The sequence below is a fragment of the Pangasianodon hypophthalmus genome, chromosome 12, assembly GCF_027358585.1.
Source record: "Pangasianodon hypophthalmus isolate fPanHyp1 chromosome 12, fPanHyp1.pri, whole genome shotgun sequence".
In the NCBI taxonomy this organism is placed as follows: Eukaryota; Metazoa; Chordata; class Actinopteri; order Siluriformes; family Pangasiidae; genus Pangasianodon; species Pangasianodon hypophthalmus.
Window position 1 is genome coordinate 14459424 of NC_069721.1, and position 23123 is coordinate 14482546.

General features: G+C 39.9%; 1 protein-coding gene across 4 annotated transcripts; it reads left to right on the forward strand.

Annotated features, from left to right (window-relative positions):
- The first annotated feature begins 424 nt into the window (after nt 1-424).
- kctd2 (potassium channel tetramerization domain containing 2) lies at nt 425-22844 on the forward strand. 4 transcript variants are annotated; one of them, XM_026915527.3, is made up of 7 exons: nt 425-1127; nt 2141-2249; nt 4988-5079; nt 5540-5635; nt 6084-6209; nt 7828-13310; nt 14539-14707. In XM_026915527.3, the coding sequence occupies exons 1-6, from the start codon at nt 780-782 to the stop codon at nt 7855-7857; spliced, it is 801 nt and encodes a 266-aa protein (XP_026771328.1). In that variant the 5' UTR covers nt 425-779; the 3' UTR covers nt 7858-13310; nt 14539-14707. The 4 variants fall into 4 exon arrangements, with proteins under 4 accessions (XP_026771328.1, XP_053094701.1, XP_053094702.1 ...); XM_053238726.1 differs by lacking the exons at nt 425-1127; nt 2141-2249; nt 4988-5079; nt 5540-5635; nt 6084-6209 and adding exons at nt 16740-16883; nt 17097-17927; nt 21541-22844 and having other exon boundaries at nt 13057-13310; nt 14539-14777; XM_026915812.3 differs by lacking the exons at nt 425-1127; nt 2141-2249; nt 4988-5079; nt 5540-5635; nt 6084-6209 and adding exons at nt 16740-16883; nt 17097-17927; nt 21541-22844 and having other exon boundaries at nt 13060-13310; nt 14539-14979.
- The last annotated feature ends 279 nt before the right edge of the window (nt 22845-23123 follow it).

The window sequence follows — 23123 nt, forward strand, 5'->3', positions numbered from 1 at the left end:
ACTTCTATCTGTGGCTCTCAAAGTGTAGGCCTGGAACCTCTCAGGCCCCTGAAGCATAACCAGAGGGTTACAGTGCTGGAAAACACATCCCAACATTATCAAATTTATTATTGAGTTGTTATAGTTATAAGCCTGAATCACTGGTCACTGACAATGAATGGGTTTAATCTAAACTTCAGTAACTGAGGGGGAAAACAACAACAGCAACATGTCAGCCTATAAATACTGTCAACGTGGACACAATGTGTTTTGTGGTGGGAAGTTAGGAATAAGATTATTACTGTACACACTCAAATAATGGGTCTAATTAAAAAAAATCTTTTAAAAAATCTAAATCTGTGTTGAGGGCTCCGTAGAATTTATTTTATAGAAAAATTCTCCATGGTTTCTTTTATGCTCTTATTATGTATGCGTTAGCGTGACCCGGAAGTGATGTCTTTTAGTTCCTCCATAATATTAGGGCGCTTGCAGGAGTCGATTGAATAAACAAGGTGGATCAATGTCGTGTTTTATAAAATTATGAACTATGTCGTCGCAACGCAGTGTTTCTAATACATTACAACGTTTTGGCCGCTGTTATCAGTGTGCTTAGAGCTTATTTGTTTAGTTTAACAAGGCCTTAGAGACGGGCACTTCATTAGAGGAAAAAGCAATTTAGGTCTAGCTTGCTGGCTAGTTTACCTAGCGAGCTGTTGTTTACATAATTTGCCATTAAGGTGAGAGTGTTATCCACGTGGAGGAATTCCTAATTAAACGGACTGTTTTAGCATTTGGAGAGCATGGCAGAGTTACACATTGAAGCGAGCGCGGGCGGCCTCATGGAGCAGAGCGAGCACCGGGAGACCCGCGGCTCTGTTAGCATGCGCCTCCCGTCGCCCAGCTTCGTTCTTCCAGCTCGGAGCGGTTCTGGCAGCCCGGGCCTGTCTGCGTCCAGAGCCGTGTTCGGCTTCCCGATGAAGAGCAGCCCCACATCCCCATCAGAATCCACAGAGAAACCGGGGTCCCGGTGGGTCCGGCTTAATGTCGGGGGAACCTACTTCATCACAACCAAACAAACCTTATGCAGGGATCCCAAATCCTTCCTGTACCGACTCTGTCAGGAGGATCCTGATCTGGACTCAGATAAGGTGAGCTCTCAATATGCAGCTTTTTACGAGATGCTTGCTTCACACCTTTTCACTTGGTCACACTTCCAACATGAGGGCTTTCTGTGCATACTCGTGCATGTGAGTGACATGAATCATTTATTTTGCTCATATGGTGCATACTACCAAATCTAGGCTAGATCAGATATGCACATTTCCACTGAGAATCCCTTCAGAGTTATGCATTCCAGCAGATAATACAACAAGCAGACACTAAAACTGCGCTTGATCAGAAATCCAGCAGCTGTAAGGTCAGAAAGTGGATTTATTATTGCAGCCATTAATTAAACCCATGATTATTCCATCATTATCCATCATTAATAGCGTGCAACCTATTTAGCTAAACTTGTCCCACTTCTGTGCCTTTCTTCCTCTTCTGCGCTTCTGTGTTTAGCTCTATTTAGGTCAAGGAGTAGGGAAATGACATGAACTGAAAAGTACCAGTATAACCAAGTGCAGAGTGTCTGCAGGTATCTAGCCGCTTTAGGATATTTAAAAGCTGTTTAAAACATTTTGTTTGCAGTAGGAATATACTATATAAACATGCTTTACAATGACAAATATATAAATTAAAACAGAGAACTACGACAGAGAAGATACCATCAGACTTTTTGTATAGGGTATATTTAACACACCCCTGCCTTGTGTGAGTGATGCTGTCTAATCCAGTATGTGAAGTATGATTATATGCTTTCAGAACACATTTAACGATATATAAACAAAATTTAAAAATGACCACAGATTAAAAATGTTTGTAGCCTGAAATCTAAGGTAATGACAGTCTCAATGTAATAGTTACCGAGGTCTTAACTAATATAAATACAGAGTAAGTAAGATTTTTATAAAGTATTTGTAATAGATACACTATTGTTAAAATAAAGTCTAATGTGTTAGGTGTCACTCCTGCTGCACAGATTATAATACTCACTATTGGGTGGATATGTGGCTTTGTTTTTTTTGTATGTGATTGTAACATATGTCGTTTCTCTGCACAGGATGAGACAGGAGCTTATTTGATTGATAGAGACCCCACATACTTTGGACCTATCTTGAATTATCTGAGGCACGGAAAGCTGATCATCAACAAGAACCTTGCAGAGGAGGGTGAGATAGTCTGTGTTCTGTGCTTGCTATATCATAATAACAGTGTGCTATGGGCTTTCCTTTAGGGACTCTCTTTTTGTGTGTGTGTGCATATAGAGAGAGAACACAGAGTACAGGAAAGCGTTTCATCATTGCAGGGTAAAGAATGTCCAAAGCATGGTGTTTGTTATTTCATGATATAGGAGTTAAGCAAAGTCAGTTACTCTTTTCTGCTCGAGTAATTAGTAAAACATGATTGTACATGATGTTATAGGAGAATAATCAGCGACAGGGTAATGTGAGGTGGAGTTGATAGTTTTCCAATAACAGCCTGAAGTGTTTTAGTCCTCTTATACTACAGCGACATTTTTTTAGAATTAAAACTAACATTTTTTAAAAATTTATTAAAGATTGACACATCATACATTTTATCCTTCCGAAATTACATTTAATGTTATGGAACAGCCGCAAAACAAACAACCACTTAGTGTACATTATAACAGTCGTTTCCTCTCCAGCCTCTCTTTCTTTCTTTTAAAGTTGATAAGACAGAAAAGCAGCTTGTCATGTTACTGAGAAACCACAAAGCCCTCTTTCCTGAAGACTCATGTCAGACAGCTTAGAGGAACATCTTCACCTCTGATTTACTGACACAGGGGAGATCTTCCAAAACATCTTCTTACAGAAAACTTCCCCATATCACTGATTGCACATGGAATTTAAATCCATTTATATGGCACATCTGCATACAAGCTAATTTGTGAATTAGCTGTTACTAAAGAAAGCTATACCATATTATTACAAGAGCATTAACATAAACCTTGTAGTCAAACTACTGTCAGAGCCATGCTTTTAGATAAAATATATATACAGTCAGGTCCATAAATATTGGGACAGTGACACAGTTTTGGTAATTTTGCCTCTGTAAACCACCACAGTGGATTTGAAATGAAGCAGTCAAGATGTGACTTGAAGCGTAGACTTTCAGCTTTAATTCAAGGGGTTTAACAAAAATATTGCATTAACCGTTTAGGAATTACAGCCATTTTTTACAGAGTTCCTCCATTTTCACAGGCTCAAAAGTAATTGGACAAACTAATATAATCATAAATATTAGGATTATTTTTATTACTTGGAGGTAAATCCTTTGCAGTCAATGACTACCTGAAGTCTGGACCCCATGGACATCACCAAATGCTGAGTTTCCTCCCTTGAGATGATTTGCCAGGTCTTTACTGCAGCCATCTTCAGTTGCTGCTTGTTTGTGGGTCATTCTGCCTTCAGATTTGTCTTCAGTAAGTGAAAAGCAGCTCAGTTGGGTTGAGGTCAGGTGACTGACTCTGCCATTTAAGAACATTTAATTTCCAAGCTCTTGGGCTGCTTTCACAGTATGTTTTGGTTTGTTATCCATCTGTACTGTGAAGCGCTGTCCTATCAGTTTTGCAGCGTTTGACTGAATCTGAGCAGAAAGTACAGCTCTGTACACTTCAGAATTCATCCTGCTACTTCTATCAACAGTCACATTATCAATAAACCCCAGTGACCCAGTTCCATTGGCAGCCAAACATGCCCATGCCATAACACTGCCTCCACATGTTTGACGGATGATGTGGTATGCTTTGGATCATGAGCCCTTCCTTTCCTTCTCCATACTTTTCTCTTCCCATCATTCTGGTACAAGTTAACCTTGCATCAGAACTGGTCAGGCTTTTTTAGAGGTTTTTTAGCAAAGTCTAATCTGGCCTTTGTGTTCTTGAGTGTTACCAGCAGTTTGCATCTTGAGGTAAACCGTCTGTATTTACATTCATGAAGGTGGCTCTTGATTGTAGACTTTGACACTGATAGGCCTACCTCCTCCAGAGTGTTCCTGACTTGGCTAGATGTTGTGAAGGGGTTGTTCTTCAATAAGAAAAGAATTCTGCAATCATCCACTTTAGTTGTTTTCTGTGGTCTCCCAGGCCTTTTGGTGTTGCTGAGCTCGCCAGTGCATTCCTTCTTTTTAAGAATGTACCAAATTGTTGATTTGGCCCTCCTAAAGTTTCTGCTATCTCTCTGATAGGTCTGTTTTGGTTTTTCACCCTAATGATGGCCTCCTTCACTTGCATCAACACCTCTTTGGATGGCATATTGAGAGTTCCCATGAACAGCTACCAAATGCAAATTCAACACTTGGAATCAGCTCCAGACCATTTATCTCCTTAATTTATCATGATATAAGGAGGAAACAGGCCACAGCTGGCCATGAAACTGCTTATCAGTCAATTGTCCCATTACTTTTGAGCCTGTGAAAATGGAGGAACTCTGTAAAAAATGGCTGTAATTCCTAAACGGTTAATGCAATATTTTTGTTAAACCCCTTGAATTAAAGCTGAAAGTCTACGCTTCAGTCACATCTTGACTGCTTCATTTCAAATCCACTGTGGTGGTGTACAGAGGCAAAATTACCAAAACTGTGTCACTGTCCCAATATTTATGGACCTGACTGTATATATAATATACATATACATAATCTCAACACCTTCAGATCAGTCAGACTCAATAATTTGAATGCGTTGTGGTCTAAACAGTTTAATGCATTGTTTTATCTTGGGCACAGTAAATTTTCATTGATCTATGAAACATGTTGCTGAAGAATTTTGTTAATTGCAAGATGCTTACTTACATTTTATGAGATAAGGGAAGATTGCCAGTGGTAGCATTCCTCCTTCTTGAATTACACAAAAAAAATCTTACAATGCTGTCCCTTCTGGCTCCTGCAGGTGTTCTAGAGGAAGCTGAGTTTTACAACATTGCGTCATTGGTGAGGCTGGTAAAGGAGAGGATACGAGACAATGAGAACAGGACGTCTCAGGTGTGTGAGAATGAAGCCAGGATGAAGGGTGCTTTGTGAGCTTGTTTCTTGGCAGGTCAGCTGAGAAAGTGGATTATGTCCCAGAGCTGGACTTTGAGTTAGCAATTTACAAATTGCACCATCAGGGCTTTATCATAAGGAGCATGCCCCCTCTCTTTAAGCTTTATAATCAATTAAGTGAAAAATAACAGAAAGTTGGGGTAAATTAGAAAGTATGTTCCTAACCTGCAGAACTAATAATTAACTAATAATGGTACAAAACCCAACCAAACAGAATATACCAGTATGTGGAGAGAACGTTCAGCCAAACCTTAAGTACTGTTTCACTGCTTTCATTACTTTATTCTTGCCTTTTTTCTTCTGCCTCAGTGTATAACTGCTTGTTTTTGACTTCTACAATAACATGTTTTTCTGTCTAGATTGAATAAAAAGTTCCTCATTTGAGTCTTTGTATTTTCAGGGCCCAGTGAAACATGTATATCGTGTGCTTCAGTGCCAAGAAGAAGAACTAACTCAAATGGTCTCCACAATGTCTGATGGGTGGAAGTTTGAGCAGGTGAGCTGGCTTTTGTGTCTCCTCCGCCCTTTGCTTAGTGTGTTTTTGTGTGTGGACCTGTTTAACCGTAGTGCAGGTCACACTGAAGAGCACACTGCCATTCTGAATATATAGCCCCCTATTCAGTAAGTTGGTTTGTTAACCTTTTATTTGTAATCTTAGCTTTTTCTCCATTGGAAATTGCATTTACTCAGTGGAAGATGTAATTTCAGTCTAAGCGAATTGTCATTTAATTAGATAAATGCTTGAACAGGATGCCTACTCATCTATTCATTCACTCTGAAGAACTGCAAAGCTCTTGTAAGCCTTTACGTTTTAGATCGTTGTTTTTCAGATTTCAAGCTTGCTTGATGTAAATTAGGTTGTGACGTTAGCTGTTTTTACAGTCTATATGAACTATTTGTTACTACTATACTATGAGTTTGATTCAACTCGTTTATTTTTCTAGCTTATAAGCATCGGTTCCTCTTACAACTACGGGAATGAGGACCAAGCAGAGTTTCTGTGTGTGGTTTCCCGGGAACTCAACAATTCCACTAATGGGATTGTTATTGAGCCAACTGAGAAGGCTAAGGTGAGATCAAAGTTAAAGTGTATGTTTATCATTTAGATTTTACATCTGCTCAAAAGACTGAAGCTAATGCTAATTTTTATAAAAGCCTATCAACAGACTTTTACTTCTAGATGAATCATGTGGTTGGGTTAATTTATAAGTATACGAAAAACAATTTCTAATTTCCATAGAAATGTTTATTTCCAGCATTTCAATTAACTAATACTACTGTATAACTCTTAACTAGACTTGTCACTGACTGCAAGACAACATTACTGGCATTTATCAGACTGTCTGTCATTAAATATTATCAAATGCTTATGCTGACCTTTTTTTTTTTTTTTTTTTTTTTTTAAATTAGGCAACATAACATAAATTTATGGTATTCTGAATCATTTTTGTGTGTGGAATCAACTCCAAAGCTTTGCATTTGACTCTTAGTTTACAATGCCTAGACTCAGAGAATCAACTCTTTTTGAGAATGAGGCTTTGATGTAAATCGAAAGCAGAATGGTGATGATGACTTGACACACAATATTAAAAATATACATTACAAAAATAAATTGATGTAACATTTATTAGTGAAAGAAACAAAAGAATAGTTCAACTGCTTAGAAGCTTATTGATTCGAATAGCTTTGCTACTGACCATCACTGCATAGTGCATGTTCTGATCAACACGAGTGCATTATTAAGACAGAATATTAATTATAAATGTAATATGCAAAAGCCAAAGGAAAACGTGGAAAATTGAAGGAACAAAGTGTTAACGAGTTCATTTGAGCCAAAGTTCAGTCATTGTCAACGATTCAAGTTGTCATAAAAACTTCCAACTTTTTTTGGCCAACGTGGCAAGAGAGAATGTTTTAATAGGGTCTGAAAGATAAACATGGCCATAAATTTGTGATCCAGTTGGGCAACCAGGTAAGGTAGGGCCACTCGCAGAATACACACTTTCAGTGTAAGTCACACTGGCCATAAATGAATGATTATGGGATGAATTACTCCTCCCAGCAAAACACAAGCTATGGCAGAACCCAGAAAGTACTGTAAACTGTTCCTTTGGATTTCAGCACCATTTTCCAGCAAATGCATTTTTATTTTAAATGCAGGGAACTACCACAGCATGCTTCATAACAACTAATCGATAACGAAATTTGTCGCATCATTCGTTAGAGCACATTAACATCAAGTGTGTATACTATGATATATACCGTCCAAAAATGTTTAATGACTGCAGTATAAAATTGACTATATCACAAACCCCATATGAGAGGTAACCTGAAAACACACGAGAAATTTCAGTCGACCATAGCATCAGTATGTTGTGCCTGATCTGCGATCACAAAGTCTTAAATAGAAGTCAGTTGATTTGAGAAAAATGTATATTTTGGCAGCCAGTTCCTCCAGTAAATAATGGCACCCTGCAATGTCATGGTAAAGTTCAAGCCTACATATGAATGTAGCAGGATCTTTTGCTGTTCCAACCATTATTCTTCTGTTCAACCAAACGACTATCACAAAAAAAAATCATTAAATTCATCAGATTTATTCAGCTGTTATCACTTACACTGTTCTATTGATCCATTCATGATCCATGCTATGTTAATTTACCAGCTGATTTTATCTCTTTCACACAGATCCTTCAGGAGAGAGGTTCCCGGATGTGAGGAGACCTTCTTAGCTGTGCTGACACAGATCTCCCCCCCTCCCCTCCTCTCCTCTAGTCTCCCTTCTTTAACCATACAGCTGACTCCATCAGCTCACATGGCTGCCCTTCCTTTCTATCACCCTCCTCCCTTGTGCCTTTCCACAGTGGGGGTGTCCCCCCTCCCTGCAGTGCTGCAACATCGCCCATCCAGCACCATCACCTGAGGTCACTGCTGTTATCAAAAATGAAAAATGCTACAAAGTTAGTTGATCCGTGATGATGCGGGACTCACCATGATGACTAGGGAGGAGTCCAAGTCAGATTTTCGAGGTCTGTCACTATAACAACTAATGTAGTCATCCACAATGCCTCGGAACTTGATCATTAATCGCCTTCATATCCTCGTCATAATCATCTATAGACTACGTCATTGCTGGCATGCTAGTTACAAGGAATGCCTGTGCCCTGGTCAGCTAGGCTGTGTTTCCATCATCAGAATCTCCTCAGGACTTCCAGGGGTGCAAAAAAGTAGACAAAACAGAATTGTTTGCCCCCTACACCCTTCTCATAGCAAGCACATTGACTCACTGTGTAAAACTGAGCGAGTGTATGAGTGAATATCAGCAGCAACACTCACTCGTTATCATTTCGGTGTCTACCACAGCCTGGCTTGACCTTTGAACATGCAGAGCCATTTGTTTTCAGTTTGTAGTGTATCGAATAATTTCCCTGTTCTCGTTTGACCCACCCAAGTTCATTGACAGGTATCGGTTGTTCCAGGTCATGCTGAAGGTGTTAATTCACCCCTCTCAACATGGACACATCAGAAAGGAACATGCAATGTTGGGGGATCCTGAATATGGTTGTATTACAATAGAGGTTGTTATAAAAGCTGTTTGTGTTTCATAATAGTCACATTTGATTGGGGAAGCTTATGAATCAACTCATGCTCCTAGTCTACTTTGTCCAGTGCCTCATCACTCGTATGTAAATTTTTGTGTTGTGTTCTCCCTCTAGCTATTCATATGTGACTGGGAAAACTGGACACTCCATAGTCTTATTTCACAGTATTTCTCAAGAATAGTTTTGTTTTTCGTTACATAAGCGCATCAGTTCTTTGTCTTGTCACAAATGAGCTCCATGAGACTGTTGATGGACAACGTGCTCAAACGATTTGAGTCACAGCAGAACTCCGTTCTGTAATATGATTGTTCATTTTTTTGACTTAGTAAGTTCAGCTCTAGCACTCCATAGAACTCTATCTCTAACTCTATTTTGGCTGTTTAACTGTTTCTATCTCATATTTAAAAAAACAAAAAAAGAAAAACGTTAGATAAGTTATAGTGGAATAGCAGTGAATGTTAAGGGCTCTATTTTACTTGGATTGAGATGCTTGCCCTCATGTCAAAAATCTATTGTATTACTTCAGGTAAACTGTGCTTCTTTCATGTTTTGACATCAGAGCCAGTATTTGGTCCTGTTTTACACTGAATTGCCCTCATTGTTTGATATTTATCCACTAAAGACTAGAATCAAATTACACACCCTTAAAAGTTATCTGCTAGGAACAAGTGTGCTTCATGATCTTCTGACAGTATTTTAACATAAGATCCTTGTTCAGTATCACATAGAATGTAAAACTGCATGCTTTGGTGTTTGTTATTCATGTCCACTGAAAAGCAGCTGATGGCTGTCACAGGCAGCATGTCAATGTGAAATTTTTGGTCTTAAGTGCATATGTACGAATATTATTTTTTTTTTGTCCCCTGCTTTAAAATGTGAAGCAAAGGAGAAGGGGTTGCCAAAAATATGCTCCATGTTTTAATCTGTAAACTTTCACTTTGATTTTACAAAGCAGATTTTTGTCAGAGGGATCATTTTAAGGCAAATCTAGATAGCCCAGTAGAAATATTCCTTATCCCTTCTTGCAGTTGGAATTTGGCTCGAATTGCACTCCTAACTGAGTAATCGGAGTTGATGAAATGCATCCCGTGGAGCGTTTCCTTTTGTTGTTTATTATTGAAGTTTTCATATTGTCTGAGCTATAGAGCTCCCTGCTGCAGGAAAGTGAGATCTGATCTTCACCAATATGTTTGTTTAATGAATCATCCAAAATTTTGTTTGGGGAGGGGGAACGGCTTGGGGTTACTGTCTGTTTTGATCATATACGATCATCAATGAAGCAAAATTAGCTGTGTCTGTAGTACTCTGTACTATATACAGATGTCCTTTGTACCACTATCAGTGTCTGTCATGCACAGCATGTCCTAAGATTTTCCTTCGTACAGGGCTCTTAAGACAAATGCCTGGCTAAGTTGGGTGTATAATGGTCCCTTGTTTCAGATACTCTGTATTTAGTTCGAGTTGGCTCTTCTCATTTTCATTGTGCCAGTGTAACTGGTTCATGTTTTTACTCACATCCTAAAGAAACATTTTGTTTGCACCCTTCATCTTTTACTTGCACTTTAATTATGTCCATGTCTTAAACGTTCTGTTAAACAGCAGAGACATGGAGAAATGTCATGCCAGTACACTTTAGGTCATTTATGAAACAGTTATGTAACATTTCTCTAATTAATAGGAGGATTTTGTAAGATTTATGTATCATAAAGAAATTGGAGCGTGTAGGCCCACTGAATTATAGATTTATTTTCCATGTTCATTTTCCTCTGCCATTACTTTTTTTGGTCAATCGGAGGCAAAAAGATGTTTTTTGTAGAAGGAAAAAAAACTTTGTCGAGGTTATTTGGTGTTCTGTTAATCTGTGGGGAGGGAGGGGCACTGTGTTTTTTTGGTTTGTGAACTTGAAAGCATGCATTGTGTTAGAGTATATAATATTCTATACTGGGACTTTGTCTAGCTTTGTGGTAGTGTAGGGGTAAAGTGGTGCATGGACAGTTTTTCAGAGAGTCTGGATGCCATGTGCAAGGGGAAACTTTCAGACAGTCAGTCCGCAACTCCTGTTTATTGTGTTTTATTTTGTTTTGTCCAAACCTATCTGGATAAAAATGTTTAGCACTAAATGGATATTTAGAAGGTGACCCAACTGATCAGGAATGCAGACCTGTCGTATTTGTTCACATTAAAGTCTGCCACAATAGTCTGCATCACCTGCATGCTTGGATATACAGTACATACACACGTGTGCATGTGGGCACACATACCAAGAAAGGCATTTAAACTTGTATTGCAAACCTGCTCCTTACACCAGATGTTTTGAATGTGTTAAGTTATCGACTGTATTGATGTCATGTGTGACCTTTTGTCTACAAGTTTGTGGAGCTAAGTGTTCTGGAAATGAATAGTCTTGGTCAGATTGTCCTTTAATATATAAATATATATATATAAAAAAATTTTTTTGTTTGTTTTTTTTAAATGTCATCTGATGCAGTTTCTTTCAATGTACAGATTGCAATGAGGAAAAAAGAAAATGTCTGATTTTTATCATAAAATGTATTTGTGTTCAAAATGTTGTTGTACTTCTCATTTTATCACAAAACTTTGTTGCAATTGTTTACCAGAAAACTGAGCATGTATGTACACCGTATCTGAATAATAAAACAATATGTTTTACAGAAGCAGAAAGACAGACTGCTTGGGAGTGTTTGTCAGGATGACATGCGGAAATTTTATTAGTCTAATGTGCATTAGAGAGAAAAACTCAAACTAGCAATTACTGACGTGACCTGGACTGAGATACATGCGGAAATGCATAAAATGATTTGTAGTAATAGATGGAGAGAATTCCACCAGAAAGTGATCAATCGTTTCTTTCGAACGCCCCAAATAATAGATTAATAGATTTAAAAATAATAAATTTAATCCAGATCAAACCAGTTTCCCCACTGGAGAGAGTGCGGAGAGCATCACTGTCCCATCATACATTGCTTCTGGACAATTGTATTTGGCCTTATTAATAAAATCTTTAAAGTTGATTTGCCCCTTGATAGCTATACTGGGAGTTAAGCCAGTTTTAGTGGAAGGTGGGAAGAGAATGTATCTTTTACGAATACTCTTGGCAGCTGCCAAGAAGAACATTACAATTAAACAGCTCCAGAAAGGACTGCTGACATTTGAGGAATGGATGTGGACAGTGAGGGAGATTTATGTGATGGAAAAGATAACACATAGTTTAAGACTTCAAATGAATCAGTTTATGGAGAAATGGACACCCTTAATGGAGGGATTGGGTGAAGACTGGGTGAGGAGTGGATGAGGACCGGCTGAGGACAGGGTGAGGACAGGGTGAGGACTAGGGGTAATGGCCTCTGATATACAAGTCGTATTTTCTGTACTTTATCTGGCTTTAAATAGACAGGCTGTTTATTACTCAAATATTCCTTTTTGTATCACTTTGTCTGCTTTTGTGTCTTAAGATCCCATCCAATGTTGTTGTTCTTTATATATTGTTCTCTTTTTTTATTTTGTTCTTTTCTGTTGAATAAAATAATACAACTCTTGTGAACATATGCACTATATGGCCAAAAGTTTGTAGACACCTGAACATCACATTCATATTTGCTTTTTGAACATCCCATTTCAGATTCAGTCCCCCTTTGCTGTTGTAATAACCTCCACTCTCCTAGGAAGGCTTTCCACTAGATTTTAGAGCATGACTGTGGGGATTTATGTCCATTCAGCCACAAGAGCATTAGTGAGCTCAGGCACTGATGTCAGACGAGAAGGCTTGGGGCACAGTCAGCATTCCAGTTCATTCCAAAGGTGTTCAGTGGGGTTATGCAGGCCACTCGAGTTCCTCCACACCAACCTTGGCAAACCATGTCATTATAAACCTCACTTTGTGCACAGGGGCACTGTCATGCTGGAACAGGTTTGTACCTCTTAGTTCGAGTGAAGGTAAAATTGTAATGCTACAGCATACAGAGACAGTCTATGCAACTGTGTGCTTCCAACTTTGTGGCAACAGTTTGGAGAAGACCCAGATATGAGAGTGATGGTCAGATGTCCACAAACCATATAGTGTAAATAAAACAAAACGTTATGAACCTTATGTGAACAATGTACATGCTTTGTAAGAAAGACTTGGCTAATAAAAAATAAGTTGAAAAAGAAAAGAAGGTAGATAAATAGACGTGGCAGTGAGGAGTTTGTTGGGCTGTGGAGTGTAAAGCAGAAGAGAAGCAGTGTGTTAGGACAGTGATGCACCTCCTCCGTTATCCGCTGTGAGGCAAACACCACCCCGACCTGCAGCTCACATTACAGCTGCCCGCAGGATTTAAAGGGGCCGCGCCTGCTTTACTACTGCGCGCTATAAATCATCATCCACTTTCATTTACAGCCGTGGTCACGGAGGTGTTTGGTCATGGACGGTTCAGGGATCTGATCCGGTCAGATTGGTCAAGGCTAGGTGAAGACGATACCGCTCATATACCCGAGCAGAGAGGGATGTTCTTCAGCACAGAAACAGAATGACATCATGAGCAGACATGCAAACGTTTTTACTCCCTGAAGGTAGGTTCCTGATTCTGCTTCACCGGTTACAAACTGAGGGAATGGATAAGTGGAGGTGGACGTGTGTTCATATCATAGCGGCTATGTTCCACACATCCTGCTAAATCTCTTACACTGAGCCTTCTCGTTTGCTAAAATGTCAGGGTCTTGTCATTCTTCCGTAGCCATAAGTAGCTGTATATTCACTGAGTACACGGGTACACAGACGTTCTCAGTCACTCTTGTGGACTTTTTTTTTTTCTGAGTGAAATGTTAAAACTGAAAAGAGTAAAAACATGTCAGCTCTGTGAATGCTAATCAGTCACGGAGCTTGGAGCTGAAGTGTCCAGAAGATTGCTAGCTACTTTAGTCATTAGTGTAGACGGTTACACGTTTTGTTTTCAAAGTAATGAAACAACTACACCTTTATATTTAAATTCAGTTTTAGTTTGTGAACTTTTTTTTTTAATCCTTAGCCTTCTTAAGCTCAGGAAATTCCTTCCAGTCGCTAAAAAAACAATCCCATGGGTTTTATTAATGCCAACGCTGCCACTGTATGAATATGAATCCACACTGTAACACATTTGGTACAAGTGTGACATTATTATCTTTTTTCACTCCTTAACTTTTTTTTTAAATTTTTTATTTTTTTTACCGACAGTACCTAAACCAGTTTAGATTTAAAAACATCTAGTATATTAACTTATTTTAGTTTTCTTTCTTGCTGAAAAAACAGTTAAGTTTAAGCAGGTTTCCAGAGCACAGGTTGAGCTGGTCAGGCTGTGGACTTTACCAGAGCTTTGCCAGCTGCTAAGTTATTTTCCAGCTTCATTCTTTACATCCAAAAATATAATAAAATGTTGTTCTAACTGTCTTACAGCAATTTTCTTAAAAACAGTTTTTATTAGAAACTGTTTCAGATGGTCAGACCAAGCAGGATTTTTCAGCAAGGTTAAATTTGCACTCAGATTTAAGTTTATCATTTAAAATAATGAAATTAAAATGACAAGACAATTGGGCTGATAACTATAATAACAACGATAACAATTAAAAAAGTAGGCTAAATTTAAAATAACAGACACCAACGAGAACCTCCGGTTTAAAGAAATGTCCCACTTGAGGCTTGTAGTTATAGTTAATTGTTATTTTTTTTACTACAGTTTGCAAACCTCTCAAACTTTCTCTATGCACAGCAATACACAATACAAAATAAGAAAAAAAAATCCTATTATTTTTTTTTGTCCAACAGAGACCGTTGGGGAACTTGTGAAGATCAAAGGTGGTGTGTCACATGTGAAAATGTGTAACAGTGCATCTAAACCACCACTAAGACATCCTCAAAGCTTTTTGGCTCACATAGACTGAACAGGAGCAGTACATGATCACTGTCAGCTTGCAGAAATGGGAACTCGAATACATCATCATCAGTCAGAAGAGTCATGTGATCCAGAGCTTGAGGAAGAAGACACAGTGACCCCGCTGGCTCAGGTACGTCCAGCGCACCTTGAGGCTCCTGATGGAGGATGGGGCTGGGTGGTGCTGGTGGCCACCATCTTAGTCCTAGCCCTGACCCTAGCCTTCCCGTCCTGCATAGGCATTTTCTACACCGACCTTCAGATTGAATTCAGTGCCAGCAACAGTGAGACATCCTGGGTGCCATCCATAATGACAGCAGTCCTACATGCTGGAGGTACTGATATAGGAAAGCAATAATTTCATAAAAACATTACATTTTTTTCAGATCTTTGTGGCTGTGATGTAATGAGCGTGAGAACTCAGCCATAATGTCATCTCTCTGCTAGTGAACAGGAAGCTGTGGCCATTATTTAATGTTTGTTCTGCTCATAAACACTGATAATGTATCTGTAGTTGCATCAGGCTACAGTATGCTTTTATTGATTGCAGTTCCTAACGATGACTCATATATTGTGAATATATATATATATATATATATATATATATATATATATATATATATATTCCGTAACATCACTGACAGGTGAAGGGAATAACATTGATTATCTCATTACAATGGCACCTGTCAAGGAGTGGGATATAGGAGGACAAGGAAGGACAACCGTTGAACTGGCGACAGGGTCATGGGCGCCCAAGCCTCATTGATGCATGTGGGGAGCGAATATACATACTCTTATTCGCAGTGGGTCCAAAAGTCTGACCACTAGCGAAGATGCTTCTATTTTGCATCTTTTTTAATTTAATACAACAATTTTCATTACAAATTATATTATTGACAACAGCTTGAGTGAAAAGTAGAATTTTTGAAATATTTACATGAATTTTAGACTTTCTTAGTATTTAATATGCCCCCTTTTTGTTTTGATGACAGTGTGTACTCAAGCTGGCATGGACTTCACAAGTCCAAAACCTTATGATCCATTTTAGATTAAATCCATCAGAGTGTCATCAGAAGACATGCTTCAGTAGAAGAGATTAGGCATGAGGAAAATCTGACCTTTTGTACAAAGCAGTTAACATGCTCAATATCACAAATTTGCTTACATTTAAATAGGGAAGTAGAAATAGTGCAGAATAACTTGAATATTAAATATTGAACATTACTTTCTTGGTTTTAAATTTTTCAAAATTCTATATCCTTTGGATTGGTTCCAATTTTAAATAAAAAAAAAAAATCCCAGATTTTCAATATGGTCTCAGCCCTTTGGACCCAACTGTATGTAATGAAGTGTAATATATGTGTAATTTGTTTGTATTGGGTTAGTGCCTTTTTACAAACAATAAACATTTCTAAATTCTCCAAACTGGCACAAATGTCAGGCCAGTTCGCAATCTCATGATGACTGTGTACTTTTCTAAGAGTTTTTTTTAAGAATGAATGTGTTAAATTTTTTTATTAGATAAGGCATATTTCAAAAGGGTCAAAGGGTCACAAGGCATATTTCAGTATTTAATTTAAAGCAGGGCATGTTCTTTTACTTACTATATTTATGGACCATCTCTCAGAGTTGCTCTTTGTCCATGTGTTAGAAAGGCAAAAGAAGCTGTTAGATCCCACTGCAGTCATAATTTGGTACATTTAATGCATTCTTTCTGATTGCTCCCATGAACATACACAGATTAGTACACACACACACACAATGCACATGCTCAAAAGAATGAACAGATTGACTGAGTGGGTGTTTGGGGGAAAAAAAACTGGGCAGGAGGAACTTCGGTGTGACTTGCTAGACAGGTCTTTGCTGATTCCTTTACAAAGGAGAAATGATGAAATGTACAAAGAATAGTCATAAAGTTTAGATTAGTTTTTTTACTAGCTCTGCAGGATACATTTACCAAACATTTTGAATCACTGCTTGTGCACAGAAAGAACGTCGGATTATAGTATTTAATCCTCTAACTTTGTACCAGCTCCCCTTCAGTTTCAGAGGTTTGTTTAGTGTTGTGTTCTCACATTTGACTTTTCCTTCTCAGGGCCCTTATGCAGCATGTTAGTGGAACATTTCGGTTGCAGGGCAACAGTGATGATGGGGGGAGTCTTGAGCGGATTGGGGATGGCAGCCAGCTCCTTTACACATTCCATCATTGAGCTTTACATTACTGCAGGGATAATAACAGGTCGGTACATATTCAATCACTCCTAAATAACCCTGTGTCATTTATCTAATTATATCATTATACAATATTCAATTTCTCTATGCTCAAAAGATGTTTTGTAATAAATCCCCTAGCCAGCATAGTCACTTGTAGCACTAGATACAATTTCTGTAATTCAGAGAATTTTATGTTAAAAATGTCTACTGTAAATAGATATTTTTTTTTCTCACAAAGGTCTAGGTTTTTGTTTCAGCTTCCAGCCTGCAGTCACCATCCTTGGTCACTATTTTGTGCGCCGCCGTGCCTTCGCCAATGCTATGTCATCCACGGGCACAGCTCTGGGCCTGTGCGTACTGCCCTTCCTGGGACACTACCTACACAGTGAACTGGGCTGGAGGGGGAGTTTCCTTGTGCTGGGTGCTGTGTTGCTCAACTGCTGTGTGTGTGGTGCTGTCATGAGGCCCCTGGAGTCACAGAAACACAGAGAAGCCAAAGAAAAGAACAATGGCACCAAAGCTTTGGTTGAGAAAGGCTTTAAAGAACAGATGTGGGTGGCCTGGAAGAGCTTAACGTCCGCTTTCGGTCGCCACATGGCCTTTGACCTGTTTTGCAGTAACCAGCGCTTTCGTGTGTATGCACTTGGCATTACATGGATGATGCTGGGCTTTGTGGTGCCGTTGGTTTTCCTCGTTCCTTATGCTACAGAATACGGCATGGAGCAGAGTCGGGCTGCCCTGCTGCTATCCATCCTGGGCTTTATCAACATCTTTGTGCGGCCGCCCGCTGGCCTGCTCTTCAGCCTTTCCTGGTTCAAAGGCCGCCATGTTTACGTATTTTCAAGTGCATTGCTACTGAATGGACTGAGCAACAGCATCTGCTGTATTGCGCCCACATTTCCAGTACTCTTGGTTTACGTGCTGACTTACGGACTGTCCATGAGCGTGGTGGGCTCACTGATGTTCACTGTGCTCATGGACATAGTGGAGATGAGCCGCTTCCCCTCAGCACTTGGCCTGCTGGCTATCATGGAGAGCATCACGCTGCTGATTGGGCCGCCTCTAGCAGGTAGGGGATCTTAATAACTGAGTGTATATACGATTGCCGATGAGTGTGAACGTGGGCCAAATCCTTGATCATAGTGGTGTTCACCGGGGATTTATGTGTGTCTTTAAAAGGGATGCACTAATCCCACCTTTTCTATTTTTTGATATGATGTCAATATCAGATCTCTGAGTATTGACAGATGCCCAATACTAATATCAATATCTCACACTGACATCTGCTTAGTAACTGAGCTGAATCTTTGCAAGGTTTTGTTGTCAAATTATGGAAAAATATCAGCAATATGACGGCTTGTGTTCTATGGGCAATGCTAGCTCTGTGATGAGTCACTGAATGCATAGGCATGGCAGAAAATATGTCAAATTCAATCCAATACTGATCCAGCACTACAGGTCCAGAGCCAGTACCCATAATCAGATCTTTTTAGACTTAGAATGTCAGTCACAAAAATGACAAAGGGGTGGCTATACAGTATAAATATGCAGGTCCATATGAATGTGTGGTGGTAATTCTAAACACCCTGTGGCTTTTTTTAATGTGGAAGACCTAAATTTCCTAAAATGTAACTTAAGCTATTTTGAAAAATTAAGTAACTTCTTGCAACCACTAGGTTGTTACTAATTATATTGTAGACACTCAACTCTCTCTGTTGTCACCATCTTTCTTTGTCTAAATATCATTATGGTTCATTTAATTTAATTGATAAACCACACTGGACCAATTTGGTGATAAGTAAGTACATTTACATTTACGGCATTTGGCAGACGCCCTTATCCAGAGCGACTTACAAAAGTGCTTTGAGGTCTATCAAAAATACCTTCTGATATTGGCTCACTAGGTCACAAACTAGGAATACCATCAGTCCAAAACTCTGTTGGGGAGGTAATAGATAAGCGCTCAGACAGGTAATAGACCAGCGCTTTTTTTTTTTTGGTAAGTGCTAACTGAAGCACTTTATGAAGAGGTAGGTCTTTAGACGTCGTTTGAAGACTGCCAGTGACTCAGCTGTTCAGACATCTAGGGGAAGTTCATTCCACCAGAACAGAGAAGAGTCTCAATGCATGCCTTCCTTGTACCCTGAGAGATGGTGGGACCAGTCGAGCAGGCTAGGGAGCGTGGTGCCGTGCAAGGTGTGATAAGTGCTTTGAGATAAGTGGGTGCTGGTCCGTTTTTGGCTTTGTAGGCAAGCATCAGTGTTTTAAATCTGATGCAGGCAGCTACAGGAAGCCAGTGGAGAGAGCGTAGCAATGGGGTGGTGTGGGAAAATTTAGGAAGGTTGAAAACCAATCGTGCAGCTGCATTTTGGATCAGTTGCAGAGGACAAATGGCGCTCAGAGGCAGACCTGCCAGGAGTGAGTTGCAGTAGTCCAGTCTTGAAATGACAAGGGACTGAACAAGCACCCGTGTGGCCTGTGTGGAAAGAAATGGACGAATTCTTCTGATGTTATAAAAGAGAAATCGACATGAGTGTTTCAGATTAGCAATGTGAGAGGAGAAGGACAGTTGATTTTCCATGGTTACCCCAAGGTTGCGTGCAATAACCGAAGGCAAGATCTGAGAATTGTCTAGGGAGACTGCAAGATCCTGAGATGGGGATGAATCACCTGGGATGAACAGCAGTTCGGTTTTGCTGGGATTAAGTTTCAGCTGATGAGCTGTCATCCATGATGAGATGTCTGCCAGACATGCTGATATCCGAGCAGAAACATGAGTGTCTGAGGGAGGGAAGGAGAGGATGAGTTGAGTGTCATCTGCATAGCAGTGGTTTGAAAACCCATGTGAGGATATGACCGCACCAAGAGATCGAGAGAGGGAGAACAGGAGAGGACCATGTACTGAGCCTTGTGGGACACCAGTGGAGAGTCTGTGGGGAGCAGATGTGGATCCCCTCCATGTCACCTGATATGACTGACCTTCCAGGTAGGAAGCAAACCATGCTGCACCACGAATTCCTAGGCTCATGAGGGTGGACAAGAGAGTCTTGTGGTTCACTGTGTCAAACGCTGCTGAAAGGTCAAGGAGGATGAGGACTGAAGACAGTTTGGCTGATCTAGCAGCATGTAGCTTCTCAGTGATGGCCAAAAGGGCAGTCTCTGTGGAGTGTGCCAATTTGAAGCCAGACTGTTTGGGATCTTGGAGGTTGTTCTGTGAGAGATAGCAAGACAGCTGATTGTAGACGGTTTGTTCAAGGGATTTAGAAAGAAAAGAGAGAAGTGATACCGGTCGGTAGTTGCTGATGTCAGAGGGATCCAGAGTGGTTTTCTTCAGGATGGGAATAACACTTGCTCTCTTGAATGAGGTTAGTACATGACCAGATGTTATGGAGCCATTGATGATAGTGGTGATGAAGGGGAGGAGGTCTTGAGAGATGGTCTGGAGCATTGTGGAAGGGATTGGATCCAATGGGCAGGTGGTAGGATTGCAGGATAAGATGACTTACAGGATCTTTTCTGTTGTTAGTTTAGAAAACTGTGTCAGTGAATGAGAAGGAGAATCCTCAGTGTGTAGTGTAGGAGTAGGGGTAGAAGTGAATGTCTGGCAGATTTTTCGAATCTAAGTTTCCAAGTAAGTAATCCCTGCAGAGACCGCTAATGTTTTATGTATAGACAATGTATTCATCCAGTATTTGTTTAGCGATAGCTCTAAAATTGCTGAGTAATTCAAATATTTAATCCTGTTTCCTTGTTCCTCCCACTCCAATGACCTTGAATATACCTGTCCCCTGGGTTGATAAGACTGTTTTACAAGTTGCACTGAACTCTCTCCAGCCCTGCCATTGTTCTGCCAGTTGCTTAAGGAGGCAGTTAGTTTTCACACAGGAGCTCTGACAGAGCATATTCTGATCTAATCATAATACTCAATAGCACAGGATATAAGTTTCTTGACTTAAAGACTAAACTAAACAGATATGTAAATTCAGCTTAAAAGAACAGCTGTTCCTCTTAACAAGCATCATAACACCCACTCAGTGAATCTAGGAATCTAGAATCAGTTCATTCATTGGGTGTACTTTTTGTGTGTGTGTGTGTGTGTGTGTGTGAAAACCTGTACTAGTCTGTGTCTGTGCATGGGAACAATCAGGGAGAATGGAATGTTCCTTGCATTGAAAAAGCAAAAGTTGCAAGGCAGGTCTCAGGTGGTGCCAGGGCTTCAGGCTCTTTTGACCTGGTCTGTGAGATTGACTAGACAGCTGGTACACTTGTGTAAGCAACAAGCCAACTCAAAATGTCAACCGTGCAACCCAACACTGTTTAGCCTCTGCATAGTAAACTCCCTCACTTCACTAAATCACTTAGGAGACACCCAGAAATGTGCTCTCTGTGATATCTTTGTGGAACTTTGGCCTGTTCCGTGTATTTGTAATTGTTTACTCACTGTTATTTGTACAGTCAGTCTGTTAATAGTCACCCGAGTTAGGCATGACATAGCTTAACCTATGACTGGCTGATAATAGTCAGGTTAAGTTCAGGGCGTTTGTCCAGAATGTCCAACTTTAGGCTGAGTTACAGTGTTAACTGCACCTTTTTAATAACTATACTGAAAAGGTCTTGTGTGAAAATCAGCGCATTCTAATCTTTATGTCACTGAAACCTGTTTGTCTGTTCTTGTGGTTCAGGCAGCCTTGTGGACAGCACTGGTCTGTACACATACATGTTCCTCGCCTGCAGTATCACAGTGGCCTTATCAGCTTTGTTTCTCATGGTGTCCTTCTACTGGCTGGACCGCCGTGACGCAGCAATTAAGGATGCGTCGCCTACTCAAGTGTCAACAGTTACACCTGAAGCCCTCACAGTGTGTGTAGGGGAAAAGGTCAAGGAACCTGCGATAGAAACTGAACGCAGCACAACTGTATGAACTGAGACCATTAATAATCAACATCTGTGTTCAATGAATGAGACATATGCACATAATTTGAATACAAATTGATTCCTTTTCAGGATTTATTGTTATATCTGGGGCATTTCACCAATGATATACACTTTAAGCTTGTTTAAAGATACATTGTTTGTTTGCCAGATGGTGAGGGTTATATTGCTTTACATTGCTAGATCAAGATGAGTCTTTGTGTGACACTATTATACATTTCCAAGCATGTTCGTTTGTATATGCTACTTTTACAGTACACTTGCCAGCATGGTCATATTAATGGCAATATGGATCTGAATCCATCTTTCAGATCACTAATGATCATATTGCCGTAGTTCTTCAGACACAGTTAATGCAGATGGTTTACTATTCTTTACACTGTTTACATGTTTATTTGTATACTGCACTCATCCTGAAACATTGACAGTACTTTATACATTTTGCTTTAAGGTCTACACGTATGGAAATCAAATTTAGTTTTTGTACGTAGCACCATGGTTTGCTTTACATTATAAGGCTGTTACACATTTTATACCCTTATCATCTGCATCATAGTCAATCAGAGTAGACAAAGATAATGTCTCTTAGACATCTTCACATTACATTTCCTTTACATGGTGACTGAGCTGCATATTAGGAGCACAGCTCTAGTATTACAGCCGAACAGTTGCCAGAGTCAGACTGAGCGTGCTTCACTGTTAATGCCTTATCTAATGCTATCAGGGAATTGTACACAAATCAAGTGCTTTGAAGGAAAGTATTTATGTATTCCCAAAGCTGTTCATCTGCACTGTACACCAAAGGTCCTGCTGGTTCTATAGTGTATACATAATATACACAATATACTATATATACTAATATATACATTGTAATATTGCTTGTATTGGTCCTGTTGCCATTGTGTAAAAATGAGGAAAGGGCTATGTATACTTCTATAGAGTGTACAAGGTTATTTGTTATTTAGAAAATATACTGTATTCATTTCTTATATACAAATCAAATAAATACTGTTTTGTTTAATTTCAAATAAAAAACAGCTTATTTCAGTTCAAATTGAATTTTGCTTCCTTCCATGTAATTGAAACAGTACGCTATGAGTCTGTCAACAATATGGACATGATATCCATCCTTTCATTTTCGGTGCCGCTTATCCTACACAGAATTGCAGGGAGCCTGGAGGGGGGGGGAGGGGGGAGGGAGGGGGGGGGAGGGGGGAGGGGGGGGGGAGGGGGGGGGAGGGGGGGGAGGGGGGAGGGAGGGGGGGGGGAGGGGGGGGAGGGGGGGGAGGGGGGAGGGAGGGGGGGGAGGGGGGAGGGGGGGGGAGGGGGGGGA